The following is a 21,224-nucleotide window of genomic DNA, read 5'->3' on the forward strand; positions in this document are numbered from 1 at the left end:
TAACCCAGTGGCCTCTTTTTGGAACTGCAGCTCAGCTCCCATTCCATTGAATAGGAGTTGGGTGACAGCAGCAGGTATTGACCTCTACACCATACGGAGCTGTGGCGTTCTGGCTCTGTACACAGTCTAATTCTGACATCTGCGGGAGCTATGTATGAATGAGCACAATAATTCCTAATGAGCCATGGCCAGCTCTTCTCATCTGTGTAATGAATCCGATCCTTCACTTTCAGAGTTCTGAATGTTTGCCGGCATTGGGTGGAGCACCATTTCTATGACTTTGAGCGAGATGCAGACCTGTTGGTGCGACTGGAAGAGTTTATTGGGACAGTCAGAGGTATGATGCCATGATTCCTACATATTACTTGTATGACAGAACTGATTCACACAGGTTAGCGGTGACTTTTATCGTGCAGTTTTGTTTATGACGTTTTATATCTGCAGGAAAAGCCATGAAAAAATGGGTTGAATCAATCACAAAGATCATTCAACGGAAAAAGCAAGTGCAAGCCAATGGGCCTAGCCACAACATAACATTTGAGAGCTTGCCACCTTCTGTAGAATGGCACATTAGTCGGCCCGGACAGATAGAGAACTTTGAACTGCTTACATTACATCCCATCGAGATAGCTCGGCAACTGACTTTGCTGGAGTCTGATTTATACAGGTACAAATTACATTTTTCATGTTGACCTAAATCGATTCAGTATAAGAAACTCTTACCTGTGAGCAGGTTCCACAGCTCAATAATGGCGACATACTTTAATTCACTGACAACTGTTGTAGATCGTGAATATGTTGCAGAACCATTCGTCTGGTCTATTAAAACGCATCTACAAGTTCTGATTTTCCTGCCATTTACTTTCTTTGAGTGGACTGATCTCACCTTGCGGATTTCTCAATTCCTGCTTTTATTTTGAGTAGAAGTTTTCTACGTGCTGCCACTTGACCCGGTTTTAAAGTGAAAGGGGCCTTTATTTTGATTGCATTTCCCTTTAATCAGGAGCCATTTATAGGGCCATATAGGACAGAGGTTTCCTCCAGTGTCCTTGCCTCTCATTATGGTCGGTCTATAAATACTTGAAGGCATGGCTGTAACAATCACTATACGGCTTGGAAGACCCTATTATTAATGTAAGCTTTGTTCGTGGGAATTATTAGCACCCCCCCACCCCTTCTTCCTTAAGAACATATGTGGTAAAGACGTCTGTATTCTATATGTAGGAAGTCTAAAAATATCTTTCTTTCCAAAGACTTATTCCTACATGACAATGGATTTATATTTTTCTCTTTGTAGGGCGGTTCAGTCTTCGGAACTTGTTGGAAGCGTATGGACTAAAGAAGATAAAGAAATTAATTCCCCCAACCTCTTAAAAATGATTAGACACACAACCAACCTCACCCTGTGGTTTGAAAAGTAAGTTTTCGTTAACCTTCTGATTTTTTTTTTTTTTTTTTATTATCCATGACATCATTGAGTATCTACATTTTATTTATTCACTAGTTCAGATTTTGTATCCGATCTATGTTGCTAACCAAGATGATGAGGTTTCTTTTAATAGTCACTTTTACAGTTGAAAGCAGCTCTGCATTTATTTGACACAGATCAGGCTTTGGTCAACCAAAGATCCTATGGCGGCCACTACAGGGGAAATGTAGTTTCTCATGGTAAGCATTCAGACCATACGTCTTAGGCTGCTTTCACACTAGCGTACGGGAGGGCTGCTGATGGCAGCGTACTTCCTCCCTGAAACTACCCCTCCTTGCGCCCTGCGTACCTATCGTTATCATTGGGTACACAGGGACGTACACTGTTTGCTTATGCCTCCGCATTCGTAGTTTGGATGCTGCGCCGACTGAAACAAAATGCAACATGTTGCGTTCGGCGCAGCGTCCAAACGACTCATGTGGAGGCATCCGCAAACCGTGTACGTCCCTACATACCCAATGATAAAGATAGGTACGCAGGGCACCGCAGGACGCAAGGAGGCGTAGGTGTAGTTTCAGGGAGGAAGAAAGGAAGAAGTACGCTGCCATCCGCAGCCCTGCCGTACGCTAGTGCGAAATCAGCCTTAGACCCCAGTCACATATATCAGGGTGGAATCCTATTGATGCCGCACTGAAATCTGAGGCCAATCAACATTACTTACACGAGAATGGGGTTTATCACACCGTAACAAGTGCAACAGAAAACATTGGATGGATTTTTGGTGGCACTAGAGAATCTGCTGTGCACTTGGCAATTCCGCCATGAAACATCCAAGTTGCCACCAATGCTAAGGGCGATCTGTATTAGCAGGTCAAGAATCTGGCTCTTACAGTTCCTACCAATGGATTCCTATCTGTAATGTCCATTTGTTTTATTTGGACCACTCACAGCCTCTACACCAGGGGTGTCAAACTGCATTCCTCTAGGGCCGCAAACCATGCGTGTTTTCCAGATTTCCTTAGCTTTGCACAAGGTGCTGTAATCATTATGTGTGTAGGTGATTAAATTATCACCTGTGCAGTACAAGGAAATCCTGAAAACATGACCTGTTTGCAGCCCTTGAGGAATGCAGTTTGACACCTCTGCTCTACACAATGAACTGCTGCACTTTCAGTCAACTGATCGGTGGAGGTGCTGGGAGTTGGGCCCCTGGAATCTTTTATTTATGACCATAGAAAAAAAGAAGGCAATAGCACTCACCGATCCTAGAAATGGGTAATCCTTTATTCAAGCACTTTAAAAACCTTCATGGCTCGGGGGGGTGCTGAGAAAAGTGTGCAGGTACCAACGACGGCCGTTTCGCTCCCGCCCTGACCCGTAGAAGCACCATATCGGGCACGAAACGGCCGTCGTCGGTACCTGCACACTATTTTCTCAGCACACCCCCGAGCCATGAAGGTTTTTAAAGTGCTTGAATAAAGGATTACCCATTTCTAGGATCGGTGAGTGCTATTGCCTGCTTTTTTTCTATGGACATGGTATGCATTTCTGACATTTTGGCTTAAGCACCCGAGATCCGAAGGCAAGCTTCCATTGCAGCCAGGTGTGTTACCCACTATTGCTCGGAGGTACTGGTGGTGCTGTCTACTTTATCTCTTTTATTTATGACCTAGCCTAATGATAGGCCTTCTATATCTAGGTGTGCTGAACGCTTATGGAGGAAAACACGCACACCAGAAGACTTCATACACTTCAAATTTATGTTAAGGACCTATAACTTTGCCCTTCACTTCGCTAAACAGACCTACTTTACCACTCTGATCTCCTCACTATCCAACAACCCCAAGAAACTTTTTGACACCTTTCACTCCCTCCTCAGGCCAAAAGCACAAGCCCCTATCACAGATATTTGTGCTGGTGACCTGGCCTCCCACTTTATAGAGAAAATAGACAATATCCGTTAGGAAATCCGCTCCCAACAACTAAGTTCAGTGACTCCCATCCCTCCCTTCATTGCCCCTGGCTCACTCTCCACATTCGATCCCATCACAGAAGAAGAAGTCTCCAAGCTCCTCTCCTCTTCTCGTCCGACTACATGCACTACCGACCCCATTCCTTCACATCTCCTCCAGTCTCTCTCTCCAGTTGTCACAAGTCACCTAACTACAATCTTTAATCTCTCCCTCTCCTCTGGCATTTTCCCCTCCTCCTTCAAACACTCTATCATTACTCCATTACTAAAGAAACCCACCCTCGACCCATCCTGCACAAACAACTACAGACCGGTCTCCAATCTCCCCTTCATCTCTAAACTCTTGGAGCGCCTGATATACTCCCGCCTTACCCGTTACCTCTCCACTCACTCCCTCCTAGACCCTTCACAGTCCGGTTTCCGCCCCCTACATTCGGCAGAAACTGCACTCATCAAAGTGACCAATGACCTGTTATGGCTGGCAATCAGGCAACACAGCGTGCAGTAATCAGCGCACATACAGAGATCTGGCAATAACCAAAAACAATAGGACGAGCTCTGAGACGTGGAATCTCTGTAGACTGCAGTACCTGATCTATCCTCACACAACTATAAGCAGCAGTGGATTGCGCCTATCACTACCTATGCAACTCGGCACTGCCTGAGGAGCTGACTAGCCTGAAGATAGAAATACAAGCCTGACTTACCTCAGAGAAATACCCCAAAGGAATAGGCAGCCCCCCACATATAATGACTGTTAGCAAGATGAAAAGACAAACGTAGGAATGAAATAGATTCAGCAAAGTGAGGCCCGATATTCTAGACAGAGCGAGGATAGCAAAGAGAACTATGCAGTCTACAAAAAACCCTAAAACGAAAACCACGCAAAGGGGCAAAAAGACCCACCGTGCCGAACTAACAGCACGGCGGTGCACCCCTTTGCTTCTCAGAGCTTCCAGCAAAAGTTAATAGCAAGCTGGACAGAAAAAACAGAAAACAAACTAGAAGCACTTATCTAGCAGAGCAGCAGGCCCAAGGAAAGATGCAGTAGCTCAGATCCAACACTGGAACATTGACAAGGAGCAAGGAAGACAGACTCAGGTGGAGCTAAATAGCAAGGCAGCCAACGAGCTCACCAAAACACCTGAGGGAGGAAGCCCAGAGACTGCAATACCACTTGTGACCACAGAAGTGAACTCAGCCACAGAATTCACAACAATGACCTTCTGACAGCAAAACGTAATGGTGACCACTCTCTGCTCATTCTTCTCGACCTTTCTGCAGCTTTTGACACTGTTGACCACCCTCTCCTTCTCTCTAGGCTCCAGTCACTAGGCATTAAGGACACTGCTCTCTCCTGGTTCTCCTCCTACCTTTCTGACCGCTCCATCAGTGTTCTGTTCTCTGGCTCCACTTCATCTCCTCTTCCTCCACAGAAGTGAACTCAGCCACAGAATTCACAACAGTACCCCCCCCTTGAGGAGGGGTCACCGAACCCTCACCAGAACCCCCAGGCCGACCAGGATGAGCCACATGAAAGGCACGAACAAGATCTGGGGCATGGACATCAGAGGCAAAAACCCAGGAATTATCTTCCTGAGCATAACCCTTCCATTTGACCAGATACTGGAGTTTCCGTCTAGAGACACGAGAATCCTAAATCTTCTCCACAATATACTCCAATTCCCCCTCCACCAAAACAGGGGCAGGAGGCTCCACAGATGGAACCATAGGTGCCACGTATCTCCTCAACAACAACCTATGGAATACATTATGTATGGAAAAGGAGTCTGGGAGGGTCAGACGAAAAGACACCGGATTGAGAATCTCAGAAATCCTATACGGACCAATAAAACGAGGTTTAAATTTAGGAGAGGAAACCTTCATAGGAATATGACGAGAAGATAACCAAACCAGATCCCCAACACGAAGTCGGGGTCCCACACGGCGTCTGCGATTAGCGAAAAGCTGAGCCTTCTCCTGGGACAAGGTCAAATTGTCCACTACCTGAGTCCAGATCTGCTGCAACCTGTCCACCACAGAATCCACACCAGGACAGTCCGAAGACTCAACCTGTCCTGAAGAGAAACGAGGATGGAACCCAGAATTGCAGAAAAATGGAGAGACCAAGGTAGCCGAGCTGGCCCGATTATTAAGGGCGAACTCAGCCAACGGCAAAAATGACACCCAATCATCCTGGTCAGCGGAAACAAAACATCTCAGATATGTTTCCAAGGTCTGATTGGTTCGTTCGGTCTGGCCATTAGTCTGAGGATGGAAGGCCGAGGAGAAAGATAGGTCAATGCCCATCCTACCACAAAAGGCTCGCCAGAACCTCGAGACAAACTGGGAACCTCTGTCAGAAACAATATTCTCAGGAATGCCATGTAAACGAACCACATACTGGAAGAACAAAGGCACCAAATCAGAGGAGGAAGGCAATTTAACCAAGGGCACCAGATGGACCATTTTAGAAAAGCGATCACAGACCACCCAAATGACCGACATTTTTTGAGAAACGGGAAGGTCAGAAATGAAATCCATCGAAATATGTGTCCAAGGCCTCTTCGGGACCGGCAAGGGCAAAAGCAACCCACTGGCACGTGAACAGCAGGGCTTAGCCCTAGCACAAATTCCACAGGACTGCACAAAAGCACGCACATCCCGTGACAGAGATGGCCACCAGAAGGATCTAGCAACCAACTCCCTGGTACCAAAGATTCCTGGATGACCGGCCAGCACCGAACAATGAAGTTCAGAGATAACTTTACTAGTCCACCTATCAGGGACGAACAGTTTCTCGGCCGGACAACGATCAGGTTTATTAGCCTGAAATTTCTGCAACACTCTCCGCAAATCAGGGGAGATGGCAGACACAATGACTCCTTCCTTGAGGATACTCGCCGGCTCAGATAACCCCGGAGAGTCGGGCACAAAACTCCTAGACAGAGCATCCGCCTTCACATTTTTAGAGCCCGGAAGGTATGAAATCACAAAATCAAAACGAGCAAAAAATAACGACCAACGGGCCTGTCTAGGATTCAAGCGCTTGGCAGACTCAAGATAAGTAAGGTTCTTATGATCAGTCAAAACCACCACGCGATGCTTAGCACCCTCAAGCCAATGACGCCACTCCTCGAATGCCCACTTCATGGCCAGCAACTCTCGGTTGCCCACATCATAATTACGCTCAGCAGCAGAAAATTTCCTGGAAAAGAAAGCACATGGTTTGAACACTGAGCAACCAGAACCTCTCTGTGACAAAACCGCCCCTGCACCAATCTCAGAAGCATCAACCTCGACCTGGAACGGAAGAGAAACATCAGGTTGACACAACACAGGGGCACAGCAAAAACGACGCTTCAACTCCTGAAAAGCTTCCACGGCAGCAGAAGACCAATTAACCAAATCAGCACCCTTCTTGGTCAAATCGGTCAATGGTCTGGCAATGCTAGAAAAATTACAGATGAAGCGACGATAAAAATTAGCAAAGCCCAGGAATTTCTGCAGACTTTTCAGAGATGTCGGCTGAGTCCAATCCTGGATGGCCTGAACCTTAACCGGATCCATCTCGATAGTAGAAGGGGAAAAGATGAACCCCAAAAATGAAACTTTCTGCACACCGAAGAGACACTTTGATCCCTTCACGAACAAGGAATTAGCACGCAGTACCTGGAAAACCATTCTGACTTGCTTCACATGAGACTCCCAATCATCTGAGAAGATCAAAATGTCATCCAAGTAAACAATCAAGAATTTATCCAGATACTCACGGAAAATGTCATGCATAAAAGACTGAAAAACAGATGGAGCATTGGCAAGTCCGAACGGCATCACCAGATACTCAAAATGACCCTCGGGCGTATTAAATGCCGTTTTCCATTCATCTCCCTGCCTGATTCTCACCATATTATACGCACCACGAAGATCAATCTTAGTAAACCAACTAGCCCCCTTAATCCGAGCAAACAAGTCAGAAATCAATGGCAAGGGATACTGAAACTTAACAGTGATCTTATTAAGAAGGCGGTAATCAATACACGGTCTTAGCGAACCATCCTTCTTGGCTACAAAAAAGAACCCTGCTCCCAATGGTGACGACGATGGGCGAATATGTCCCTTCTCCAGGGACTCCTTCACATAACTGCGCATAGCGGTGTGTTCAGGTACGGACAAATTAAATAAACGACCCTTAGGGAATTTACTACCAGGAATCAAATCGATAGCACAATCACAATTCCTATGCGGAGGTAGGGCATCAGACTTGGGCTCTTCAAATACATCCTGAAAGTCTGACAAGAACTCTGGGATGTCAGAAGGAATGGATGACGAAATAGACAAAAATGGAACATCACCATGTACTCCCTGACAACCCCAGCTGGTTACCGACATAGAGTTCCAATCCAATACTGGATTATGGGTTTGTAGCCATGGCAACCCCAACACGACCACATCATGCAAATTATGCAGTACCAGAAAGTGAATAACTTCCTGATGTGCAGGAGCCATGCACATGGTCAGCTGGGCCCAGTACTGAGGCTTATTCTTGGCCAAAGGTGTAGCATCAATTCCTCTCAACGGAATAGGACACCGCAAAGGCTCCAAGAAAAATCCACAACGTTTAGCATAATCCAAATCCATCAGATTCAGGGCAGCGCCTGAATCCACAAACGCCATGACAGAATACGATGACAAAGAGCACATTAAGGTAATGGACAAAAGGAATTTGGACTGTACAGTACCAATAACGGCAGAGCTATCGAACCGCCTAGTGCGTTTAGGACAATTAGAAATAGCATGAGTAGAATCACCACAATAGAAACACAGTCTGTTCAGACGTCTGTGTTCTTGCCGTTCTACTTTAGTCATAGTCCTGTCGCACTGCATAGGCTCAGGTTTACTCTCAGACAATACCGCCAGATGGTGCACAGATTTACGCTCGCGCAAGCGACGACCGATCTGAATGGCCAAGGACATAGACTCATTCAAACCAGCAGGCATAGGAAATCCCACCATTACATCCTTAAGAGCTTCAGAGAGACCCTTTCTGAACAAAGCCGCTAATGCAGATTCATTCCACAGAGTGAGTACTGACCACTTCCTAAATTTCTGACAATATACTTCTACATCATCCTGACCCTGGCATAAAGCCAGCAGATTTTTCTCAGCCTGATCCACTGAATTAGGCTCATCGTAAAGCAATCCCAGCGCCTGGAAAAATGCATCAACATTACTCAATGCAGAATCTCCTGGTGCAAGAGAAAACGCCCAGTCCTGTGGGTCGCCGCGCAAAAAAGAAATAATAATCAAAACCTGTTGAATAGGATTACCAGAAGAATGAGGTTTCAAGGCCAAAAATAGCTTACAATTATTTCTGAAGCTCAGGAACTTAGTTCTGTCACCAAAAAACAAATCAGGAATCGGAATTCTTGGTTCTAGCATCGATTTCTGATCAATAGTATCTTGAATCTTTTGTACATTTACAACGAGATTATCCATTGAGGAGCACAGAGCCTGAATATCCATGTCCACAGCTGTGTCCTGAAGCACTCTAATGTCTAGGGGAAAAAAAAGACTGAAGACAGAGCTAAGAAAAAAAAATGATGTCAGGATTTCTTTTTTCCCTCTATTGGGAATCATTGGCGGGGCTCCTTGTACTGTTATGGCTGGCAATCAGGCAACACAGCGTGCAGTAATCAGCGCACATACAGAGATCTGGCAATAACCAAAAACAATAGGACGAGCTCTGAGACGTGGAATCTCTGTAGACTGCAGTACCTGATCTATCCTCACACAACTATAAGCAGCAGTGGATTGCGCCTATCACTACCTATGCAACTCGGCACTGCCTGAGGAGCTGACTAGCCTGAAGATAGAAATACAAGCCTGACTTACCTCAGAGAAATACCCCAAAGGAATAGGCAGCCCCCCACATATAATGACTGTTAGCAAGATGAAAAGACAAACGTAGGAATGAAATAGATTCAGCAAAGTGAGGCCCGATATTCTAGACAGAGCGAGGATAGCAAAGAGAACTATGCAGTCTACAAAAAACCCTAAAACGAAAACCACGCAAAGGGGCAAAAAGACCCACCGTGCCGAACTAACAGCACGGCGGTGCACCCCTTTGCTTCTCAGAGCTTCCAGCAAAAGTTAATAGCAAGCTGGACAGAAAAAACAGAAAACAAACTAGAAGCACTTATCTAGCAGAGCAGCAGGCCCAAGGAAAGATGCAGTAGCTCAGATCCAACACTGGAACATTGACAAGGAGCAAGGAAGACAGACTCAGGTGGAGCTAAATAGCAAGGCAGCCAACGAGCTCACCAAAACACCTGAGGGAGGAAGCCCAGAGACTGCAATACCACTTGTGACCACAGAAGTGAACTCAGCCACAGAATTCACAACAATGACCTTCTGACAGCAAAACGTAATGGTGACCACTCTCTGCTCATTCTTCTCGACCTTTCTGCAGCTTTTGACACTGTTGACCACCCTCTCCTTCTCTCTAGGCTCCAGTCACTAGGCATTAAGGACACTGCTCTCTCCTGGTTCTCCTCCTACCTTTCTGACCGCTCCATCAGTGTTCTGTTCTCTGGCTCCACTTCATCTCCTCTTCCTCTCGCTGTTGGGGTACCTCAGGGCTCAGTCCTTGGCCCCCTTCTGTTCTCTCTCTACACGGCCCCAATTGGACAGACCATCAGCAGATTTGGCTTTCAGTACCATCTTTATGCCGACGACACACTACTATATACGTCATCCCCTGACCTTACCCCCGCTGTACTACAGAACGCCACTGACTGTCTGTCCGCAGTCTCCAACATCATGTCCGCTCTCTATCTGAAACTCAACCTCTCCAAAACTGAACTTCTTCTGCTCCCACCATCTACTAACCTCCCTAAATCTGACATTTCCCTCTCCGTGGGTGGCACCATAATAACACCCCGGCAGCAGGCGCGCTGTCTGGCTGTTATGTTTGACTCCGATCTCTCCTTCACCTCCCATATACAATCTCTTGCCTGCTCGTGCCGCTTACACCTAAAGAACATCTCTAGAATCCGCCCTTTTCTCACCATGGAGACAGCTAAAACCCTCACTGTCGCCCTGATCCACTCCCGCCTGGACTACTGTAATGCTCTATTAATTGGCCTCCCCCTCACTCGACTTTCCCCTCTCCAGTCCATCCTTAATGCAGCAGCCAGGGTCGTCCATCTGGCTAATTGTTACTCGGACGCGTCCACTCTTCGCCAGTCGTTACACTGGCTACCCATTCATTACAGGATACAATTCAAAGTACTTGTTCTCACCCACAAAGCTCTCCACAGTGCGGCACCCCCTTACATCTCCTCCCTCATTTCTGTCTATCAGCCTAACAGACCACTGCGCTCTGCAAATGACTTTCGACTAACCTCTGCACTAATCCGTACCTCCCACTCCTGACTCCAAGACTTCTCCCGTGCTGCGCCAATCCTCTGGAATGCTCTACCCCAAGATATTAGGACCATCCATAATTTGCATAGTTTTAGGCGCTCGCTCAAAACACATTTGTTCAGAGCGGCCTATCACATTCACTAATCAAAGTCATTTTATGTTTGTGTGTGTGTGTAGCCCATTCACTATCCCCATCTATCCCCCACCCCCTGAAGATGGCTGGACCATGATTGTAAATACATCATTGTAAATACACACCTGTACTTTGCATCTCCCCCACCTCATTGTAGATTGTAAGGTCTCACGAGCAGGGTCGTCTGATTGTGCTTTAATTATTGTATTGTTAACGTTGTTACTTATGACTTTCGTGTTTGAAACTGTAAAGCGCTGCGGAATATGTTGGCGCTATATAAAGATTATTATTATTATTATTAATATCTAAGTCTCAGAAAACTATTTTAACACCTTTACACATTGAGAAAGCTGAACAAGGATTTAAGATTGGCAAAAGAAGGCATTACTCATATTTAGACAAAAAAATGAGTTTTATGTAGAGATCAGCCAAACCTTGGTTCAGCAGCCCCCTACAGTAGTCTGTCTTTTTCTGATTCGTAGACCCCCGTGTGACATTATCGTTACAACATGACATTACGCCGGGCTTACTAATCAGGGGTGATGGAAAGTAGGCGGCTGTGCACAGAGCTCCCATCTGGCAGCCACAGACTCCTGACATGGCCGCTAGCCCAGGCTTGTGGGAGTCGATTCGCTCTCTCAGGCTTTGTGTTTTTCTCTTTTTAGATTTTATTGGGAACAGTGACACAAATTGTAGGTGACCTTTCTAACAATAAATATATTTCCCACGTTGTAGCTCAATGTTTACCGTCTCTTGCTGTTTTGAAGAATGAAATGACCACTCCTGGCTTCACTCTCCATTGTGTGCTTCCTTTATGTTTATGGACCTTAAGCGTTGGTGTAATGTACCATAATGGAGCCTTGCCAATACTTCGCCAACATTATGCTCCTGCGCCCATCACCGTACATTGCGGCAAAGAGGAACTTGTAAATGACCTCCTTAGGGAGAACTGTTTACTTGTTAATACCTGGAAACTAAATCTGGCACCTTCTTAATTAGACCGGTTTCCTGCAAACCTCACATCCTCTCGTGTGATTGTTGTATTTGTATATGGACACATTTAGATTTTGATTGTTTTTGTAATATCGAGACTTTTCTGCCACCTTTTTAATTTTCTCTTGATCCTCCCATGCCCCAAAGTTTCCAATCAGCAGCAATCTAACAAAATAAACTTTTATGGACCCTTTACACATGCCAATAATCAGCACATGAGCGTCTGTAGGAATGCTCACTCCCGAATATCAGCTGGTGTAAACCAGCAAAACGCTAACAATGGGCGGCTCACACTCTTTTTGGCAGAAAGGAAAATGTATGCCCAGCCACAATTCCCAGCAATATTTAATGTTCTCAGGGGGTCCTAAACCAGTCTCCTGGCTAAAAGGACTCAACTTGTTGAGACAGCCTCTTTAAACTGCGTTATAAATGACAAAAATTATTTTTCTCAAAAGGGTTGCCCGCTTTGAATGGTGGCTATAAAGGTCTTTTGACCATCTCGGCCTCACAAAGTGTCCTTTCTATATAAGCTCATAGCGTTCAGCCATGCTGGAGTCCCCACCGATAAGCTGTAACCTTTGGGGAATCCTGCTAGCAAGGGTTAAATTTCCTTGCAGTGCCTCCGCAGGGGAAATAAGGTATTACATAGTGCTCATTAATGTTATCAATAAATGTGTTTATGCTTCCATTAAAAAGTACTGAAAATGAAATTCAACAATGAGGCTACTGGTCACAAATTAGCTGGATGTTGAACATCGCAAATAATGAGCAAAAACTGCAATAAGTTAAATTGGTCTTTCCTTATTTTTTTTTTTTTTTTGTTTATCATTCGGGATACAGAACTTATAAAGAAGATCACCAGGTTAGGGTTAGGGGGCGTAACGCACAGGATTCCCTGTGTTGTTTTAGGAGAACTTGCAGCATAATGTCTGTCTCTCTCCTCTGCCACCTTCCTTTCTCCATAGAATCTTATAAGCACCAAGTGTCATCTCCTGTCTCCGTGAGTCTATCTTTTAAATACAGATTTTCCCCTTGAATTGAAAGGGGAGGAGAAAGCTGATTTATCTGATAAGATATATTATAAAGGTTATTATTTTGTGTATTATTGATTAAGTCCCTAAACGTTATGTATTGTCATTGAAGAGGCCCAAATGGTGGGTGGAAATTTTACCAGCAATTCTCTGTGGGGAAATATTCAGATTCTCTCCACTAAAAGCTAGAAAGCCATCTTGCATCAGCCGGATGAGACTTCTCCAAGAAGAGGAGACACTCTTGTTACTGCCATTTTTGTTTGCTGTGCTTCCTGATTTTCATACATTTATGCTTTGCATCTTTTTTTTTTTTTATTTCTTTAACAGATGTATCGTAGAAACCGAAAACCTTGAAGAGCGAGTGGTTGTTGTGAGCAGAATCATTGAAATCCTCCAGGTTTTCCAGGAGCTGAACAATTTTAATGGAGTACTTGAAGTCGTAAGTGCCATGAACTCCTCACCAATTTACAGGCTGGATAACACCTTTGAGGTAGGTGCATACCGTGATGGCGCCATTATACTACCGGTATCTATACGTTTAATTCATTCCGTAGACACCGCGGTAGCGCTCTTCTCCTAATACTCCTTGCTTAAATGTAGTGTATGGCTTGTAATTATTAAAGAGTAACCCTTAATTTAATTTTTTAATTTCGTAAATCAGTAGTACACGTGAAAATAAGACACTTTGTAATATGTCTTATTAGAGAAATCTTTCTTTCTCCTCCCGGACTGATCTTACACTCACAGAATTCTTAATTCATGGATGAAATGTGTCTTCAGTGAATACAGATGTTCCCATTACTGGGATAGGAGATGACAGCTGGTGCCCATAAACTTCCGTGGAGAACTCCCAGCAGAATGTCTGTCTGCCTCCAGCTCCTCCTTCCTTTACCCCTCTCCTTCTCTGTAGAATTGTAAAAGCACCAACCGTCATCTCAGTAATGGGAAACCGTCATCTCTGAATATAGAATTTACCCATGAACTGATCATGACAATTCAATCCAGTAGGAGAAAGAAGCCGATATTTCTGATAATGTAGTTCACAAAGTTTTTTCATGTGTACTTTTGTTTTATAAAATAAACTTTAAAACAGATACTCCTTAAAGGGAACCTGTCAGGCCCCCCATCCCACAGAACCGCCAGCAGTTGTGTCTGCATATGTAAGTTCCCCGCCTGACATTCCCTTTATTGCATTACACACAGATCTTTATAAGAAGTATTTCTAAAGTCCACTTACAATATATAAATGAAGCCTTTGACTAGTTGATGGGGGGTTAGTGTCCCCAGACCAGTCGGCCCACTTAGATGTTATAAAGCCCCTGTGGGCGTGATAACATGATTTGCAAGTGCTGGCGTCATGGCTAGCGCTATACATACCTTCCCTCATTGCATTGATCCTCTGAAGCCGGGTGAACGCATATCCCAGCTTCAGAGAGGCACACTGCTCATGATCGGAAGTCTTCATGACTTGCCGGTGCTTGCAAGCTATGTATCACACCCACAAGGTCATTATAAGATTTAAGTGGGCCGACTAGTCTGGGGACACTAGCCCCTCATCAGCTAGTCCAAGCCCTCATTTATAAATCCTAAATGGACTTTACAAATACTTTTTGTAAAGATCTGTTTGTGTCCAATGAAATAAAGGGAATGTTAGGCAGGGTACTTAGATGGGTAGACCCAACTGCCGGAAGTTCTGGGGCCAGACGTGTTCCCTTTAAGGAATTCCAAATATCTCTATTTTGTAAAAAAAAAACAAATTATTGGAAATAAAAGAAATATATATATATATTTTGTTTTTGTAAACTTTTTTACTGATTTATTTTGCCTTTTCTTTCCTATTAGGGAATATTTCCTGATATTTAAATATATATTTCAATGTATTAAAGCTTATGTAAACAAAAGCCAAAACTAATATGGAAATGTACATCAATGGTATCAATCTCCATCTGTACATGGTCCAGCAACTGATAACCTATGCCCCGAGTGATGAACTCCAGCATATGACAATATACTGTATATATTGGTGGACAGCCTCACTGGTATATATCCTCTTCTCATGATGCTTGGGTCCTTTGTCTGTAAGGTTAAGCCAACCTTTACGCAGCACAACACCCCATTCTGTCTTGACGTTTCTTCTCCACCTCAGGGCTACAAAATCCTACAGGTGACCAATCGTCCATTAGCAGTCTACTGATCTTCAACTTTAGCGCATGTTGTGATCACGGTCAGTGAGAAATTACCGGTCCTGTCATATTCTGGAGGCTTCATCTGACGGACACCACTGCACTTGACCTCCAGTGGGGTGGCACGTGTCCATGTATTTGTTGATCGCATGTAAAGGAGCCTAATTCTTGCTATGTCTTCTGTTTTCGCTCATGAATGTGTCTTTTACTTTCTATTTTCGTATAGCAAGTTCCTAGTCGTCAGAGGAAGATCCTAGAAGAAGCTCACGAATTGAGTGAAGACCACCAGAAGAAATATTTGGCTAAGCTCAGGTCAATTAATCCACCATGTGTGCCTTTCTGCGGTAAGTAGAACTCGGCGAACTGTTGTTTAGATCATTTTAACCCCTTCCCGACCTTTGACGCCACGTAGGCGTCATGAAAGTCGGTGCCAATCCGACCCATGACGCCTATGTGGCGTCATGGAAAGATCGCGTCCCTGCAGATCGGGTGAAAGGGTTAACTCCCATTTCACCCGATCTGCAGGGACAGGGGGAGTGGTAGTTTAGCCCGGGGGGGTGGCTTCACCCCCTCGTGGCTACGATCGCTCTGATTGGCTGTTGAAAGTGAAACTGCCAATCAGAGCGATTTGTAATATTTCACCTATTATAACGGGTGAAATATTACAATCCAGCCATGGCCAATGCTGCAATACCATCGGCCATGGCTGGAAATACTAATGTGCCCCCACCCCACCCCACCGATCGCCCCCCCAGCCCTCCGATCTGGCCGGTACACTGCTCCGGCTCCCCTCCATCCAGTGCTCCGCTCCCCCCCGTGCTCTTGTCCGCTCCCCCCATGCTCCAATCACCCCCCCGTGCTCCAATCACCCCCCCTGCATTCCGATCCACCCCCCCCCCCCCCCGTGCTCCGTTCCACCCCCCCCGTGCTCCGTTCCAGCCCCCCCGTGCTCCGTTCCACGCCCCCCGTGCTCCGTTCCACGCCTGCCGCGCTCCGATTCCCCCCCCCCCCCCGTGCTCCGATCCCCCCCGTGGTCCCCCCCCACCCCATCATACTTACCGATCCTGCCGGGGTCCCGTCCGTCTTCTCCCTGGGCGCCGCCATCTTCCAAAATGGCGGGCGCATGCGCAGTGCGCCCGCCGAATCTGCCGGCCGGCAGATTCGTTCCAAAGTGCATTTTGATCACTGAGATAGATTATATCTCAGTGATCAAAATAAAAAAAATAATAAATGACCCCCCCCCCTTTGTCACCCCCATAGGTAGGGACAATAAAAAAATAAAGAAATTTTTTTTTTCCACAAATGTTAGAATAGGGGTAGGGTTAGGGGTAGGGTTAGGGGTAGGGGTAGGGTTAGGGGTAGGGTTAGGGGTAGGGTTAGGGTTAGGGGTAGGGTTAGGGTTTCGGTATGTGCACACGTATTCTGGTCCTCTGCGGATTTATCCGCTGCGGATTTGATAAATCCGCAGTGCTAAACCGCTGCGGATTTATGGCGGATTTACCGCGTTTTTTTCTGCGCATTTCACTGCGGTTTTACAATTGCGATTTTCTATTTGAGCAGTTGTAAAACCGCTGCGGAATCCGCACAAAGAAGTGACATGCTGCGGAATGTAAACCGCTGCGTTTCCGTGCAGTTTTTCCGCAGCATGTGTACAGCGATTTTTGTTTCCCATAGGTTTACATTGAACTGTAAACTCATGGGAAACTGCTGCGGATCTGCAGCGTTTTCCGCAGTGTGCACATATCTTTAGAATTAGGCTATGTGCACACGGTGCGGATTTGGCTGCGGATTGGCCGCTGCGGATTCGCAGCAGTGTTCCATCAGGTTTACAGTACCATGTAAACATATGAAAAACCAAATCCGCTGTGCCCATGGTGCAGAAAATACCGCGCGGAAACGCTGCGTTGTATTTTCCGCAGCATGTCAATTCTTTGTGCGGATTCCGCGGCGTTTTATACCTGTTCCTCAATAGGAATCCGCAGGTGAAATCCGCACAAAAAACACTGGAAATCCGCGGAAAATCCGCAGGTAAAACGCAGTGCCTTTTACCCGCGGATTTTTCAAAAATGGTGCGGAAATATCTCACACGAATCCGCAATGTGGGCACATAGCCTTAGGGTTAGGGTTGGAATTAGGGTTGTGGTTAGGGTTAGGGGTGTGTTGTGGTTAGGGTTGTGATTAGGGTTATGGCTACAGTTGGGATTAGGGTTAGGGGTGTGTTGGGGTTAGTGTTGGAGGTAGAATTGAGGGGTTACCACTGTTTAGGCACATCAGGGGTCTCCAAACGCAACATGGCGCCACCATTGATTCCAGCCAATCTCGTATTCAAAAAGTCAAATGGTGCTCCCTCACTTCCGAGCCCCGACGTGTGCCCAAACAGTGGTTTACCCCCACATATGGGGTACCAGCATACTCAGGATAAACTGCGCAACAATTACTGGGGTCCAATTTCTCCTGTTACCCTTGTGAACCTAAAAAAATGCTTGCTAAAACATCATTTTTGAAGAAAGAAAAATGATTTTTTATTTTCACGGCTCTGCGTTGTAAACGTCTGTGAAGCACTTGGGGGTTCAAAGTGCTCACCACATATCTACATAAGTTCCTTGGGGGGTCTAGTTTCTAAAATGTGGTCAATTGTGGGGGGGTTTCTACTGTTTAGGCACACCAGGGGCTCTGCAAACGCAATGTGACGCCCGCAGACCATTCCATCAAAGTCTGCATTTCAAATGTCACTACTTCCCTTCTGAGCCCCGACGTGTGCCCAAACAGTGGTTTACCCCCACACATGGGGTATCAGCGTACTCAGGAGAAACTGGACAACAAATATTGGGGTCCAATTTCTCCTGTTACCCTTGGGAAAATAAAAAATTCTGGGCTAAATTATCATTTTTGAGGAAAGAAAACGTATTTATTATTTTCACGGCTCTGCATTATAAACTTCTATGAAGCACTTGGGGGTTCAAAGTGCTCACCACAAATCTAGATAAGTTCCTTTGGGGGTCTAGTTTCCAAAATGGGGTCACTTGTGGGGGGTTTCTACTGTTAAGCCACATCAGGGGCTCTGCAAACGCAATGTGACGCCCACAGAGCATTCCATCAAAGTCTGCATTTCAAAACGTCACTACTTCACTTCCGAGCCCCGGCATGTGCCCAAACAGTGATTTACCCCCACATATGGGGTATCAGCGTACTCAGGAGAAACTGGACAACAACTTTTGGGGTCAAATTTCTCCTGTTACCCTTGGGAAAATAAAAAATTGCAGGCTAAAAGATCATTTTTGAGAAAATAATTTTTTTTTTTTATTTTCATGGCTCTGCGTTATAAACTTCTGTGAAGCACTTGAGGGTTCAAAGTCCTCACCACACATCTAGATTAGTTCCTTTGGGGGGTCTAGTTTCCAAAATGGGGTCATTTCTGGGGGATCTCCAATGTTTCGGCACACAGGGGCTCTCCAAACGTGACATGGTGTCCGCTAATGATTGGAGCTAATTTTCCATTTAAAAAGCCAAATGGCGTGCCATCCCTTCCGAGCCCTGCCGTGCGCCCAAACAGTGGTTTACCCCCACATATGGGGTATCAGCGTACTCAGGACAAACTGGACAACAATATTTGGGGTCCAATTTCTCCTATTATCCTTGGCAAAATAGGAAATTCCAGGCTAAAAAATCATTTTTGAGGAAAGAAAAATTATTTTTTATTTTCATGGCTCTGCGTTATAAACTTCTGTGAAGCACCTTGGGGTTTAAAGTGCTCAATATGCATCTAGATAAGTTCCTTGGGGGTTCTAGTTTCCAAAATGGGGTCACTTGTGCAGGAGCTCCAATGTTTAGGCACACAGGGGCTCTCCAAACGCGACATGGTGTCCGCTAACAATTGGAGCTAATTTTCCATTCAAAAAGTCAAATGGCGCGCCTTCCCTTCCGAGCCCTGCCGAGTGCCCAAACAGTGGTTTACCCCCACATATGAGGTATCGGCGTACTCGGGAGAAATTGCCCAACAAATTTTATGATCCATTTTATCCTACTGCCCATGTGAAAATGAAAAAATTGAGGCGAAAAGAATTTTTTTGTGAAAAAAAAGTACTTTTTCATTTTTACAGATCAATTTGTGAAGCACCTGAGGGTTTAAAGTGCTCACTAGGCATCTAAATAAGTTCCTTGGGGGGTCTAGTTTCCAAAATGGGGTCACTTGTGGGGGAGCGCCAATGTTTAGACACACAGGAGCTATCCAAACGCGACATGGTGTCCGCTAACGATGGAAATAATTTTTCATTCAAAAAGTCAAATGGCGCTTCTTCCCTTCCGAGCCTTACCATGTGCCCAAACAGTGGTTTACCCCCACATATGAGGTATCAGCGTACTCAGGACAAATTGGACAACAACTTTCGTGGTTCAGTTTCTCCTTTTACCATTGGGAAAATAAAAAAATTGTTGCTAAAAGATAATTTTTGTGACTAAAAAGTTAAATGTTCATTTTTTCCTTCCATGTTGCTTCTGCTGCTGTGAAGCACCTGAAGGGTTAATAAACTTCTTGAATGTGGTTTTGAGTACCTTGAGGGGTGCAGTTTTTAGAATGGTGTCACTTTTGGGTATTTTCAGCCATATAGACCCCTCAAACTGACTTCAAATGTGAGGTGGTCCCTAAAAAAAATGGTTTTGTAAATTTCGTTGTAAAAATGACAAATCGGTGGTCAAATTTTAACCCTTATAACTTCCTAACAAAAAAAAATTTTGTTTCCAAAATTGTGCTGATGTAAAGTAAACATGTGGGAAATGTTATTTATTAACTATTTTGTGTCACATAACTCTCTGGTTTAACAGAATAAAAATTCAAAATGTGAAAATTGCAAAATTTTCAAAATTTTCGCCAAATTTCCATTTTTATCACAAATAAACGCAGAATTTATTGACCTAAATTTACCACTAACATGAAGCCCAATATGTCACGAAAAAACAATCTCAGAACCGCTAGGATCCGTTGAAGCGTTCCTGAGTTATTACCTCATAATGGAACACTGGTCAGAATTGCAAAAAACGGCAAGGTCTTTAAGGTCAAAATAGGCTGGGTCATGAAGGGGTTAAATTCATTTTAATTTACATGAATTTAGATCATTCTTTTTAACCTCCGCAAGCCTATGATGTAAAAAAATAAGAGTAACACGCTGAACTTTACACACTCGCTGCTGCTTCAGTGCAGCCTTACCGATTCTGCTGCCCCCCGCCCGTGGCCTCAGTGCGGCATTACCGCTGCTGCCCTCCACCCGCACGTGGCCTCAGTGCAGCATTACTGCTGCCCCCTGCTAGCACGTGGCCTCAGTGCAGCATTACTGCTGCTGCCCTCCACCCGCACGTGGCCTCAGTGCAGCATTACTGCTGCCCCCTGCTAGCACGTGGCCTCAGTGCAGCATTACTGCTGCTGCCCTCCGCCCGCACGTGGCCTCAGTGCAGCATTACCGCTGCTGCCCCCTGCCAGCACGTGGCCTCAGTGCAGCATTACCGCTGCTGCCCCCTGCCACCACATGGCCTCAGTGCAGCATTACCGCTGCTGCCCCCTGCCACCACATGGCCTCAGTGCAGCATTACCGCTGCTGCCCTCCGCCCGCACGTGGCCTCAGTGCAGCATTACCGCTGCTGCCCTCCGCCCACACGTGGCCTCAGTGCAGCATTACCGCTGCTGCCCCCCGCCCACACATGGCCTCAGTGCAGCATTACCGCTGCTGCCCCCCACCCGCACGTGGCCTCAGTGCAGCATTACCGCTGCTGCCCCCCCCCCCCCCCCCACCAGCACGTGGCCACTGTAGATTGTACTGCCCACCTTGGCATTACTATGGATCCCCGTGGTTACTGCAGTGCTTGTGTTGTATTTGCCCATGATTCCTCTGCAACCTGTCAGCAAAGACCAAGGGCAGTAGCAGAGAGGCGGCGGTAAAGCTCACTTAGATATTTTCATCCTTGCCAAAACTATGGAGTATAAAGAAATTTTGGAAATTCCTTTTAAATATTCAAGTTATGCAAGTAGCTAATAATTAATCCCATATTGAAATCTTTTATTTCA

The 21,224-nt window shown here is 45.6% G+C and overlaps 1 protein-coding gene across 1 annotated transcript in view; it reads left to right on the forward strand.

Annotated features, from left to right (window-relative positions):
• The window catches only part of SOS1 (SOS Ras/Rac guanine nucleotide exchange factor 1), a 155,031-nt gene that overhangs the window by 126,233 nt on the left and 7,574 nt on the right, over window positions 1–21,224 (forward strand). The window contains exons 13-17 of the mRNA XM_069769052.1: window positions 234–337; window positions 445–667; window positions 1,298–1,417; window positions 13,314–13,476; window positions 15,396–15,513. Of these exons, the coding sequence (XP_069625153.1) occupies window positions 234–337; window positions 445–667; window positions 1,298–1,417; window positions 13,314–13,476; window positions 15,396–15,513 (728 nt within the window). The remainder of the gene's footprint in view (window positions 1–233; window positions 338–444; window positions 668–1,297; window positions 1,418–13,313; window positions 13,477–15,395; window positions 15,514–21,224) is intronic.

The sequence above is a fragment of the Ranitomeya imitator genome, chromosome 5 (genome assembly GCF_032444005.1).
Source record: "Ranitomeya imitator isolate aRanImi1 chromosome 5, aRanImi1.pri, whole genome shotgun sequence".
Lineage (NCBI taxonomy): Eukaryota > Metazoa > Chordata > Amphibia > Anura > Dendrobatidae > Ranitomeya > Ranitomeya imitator.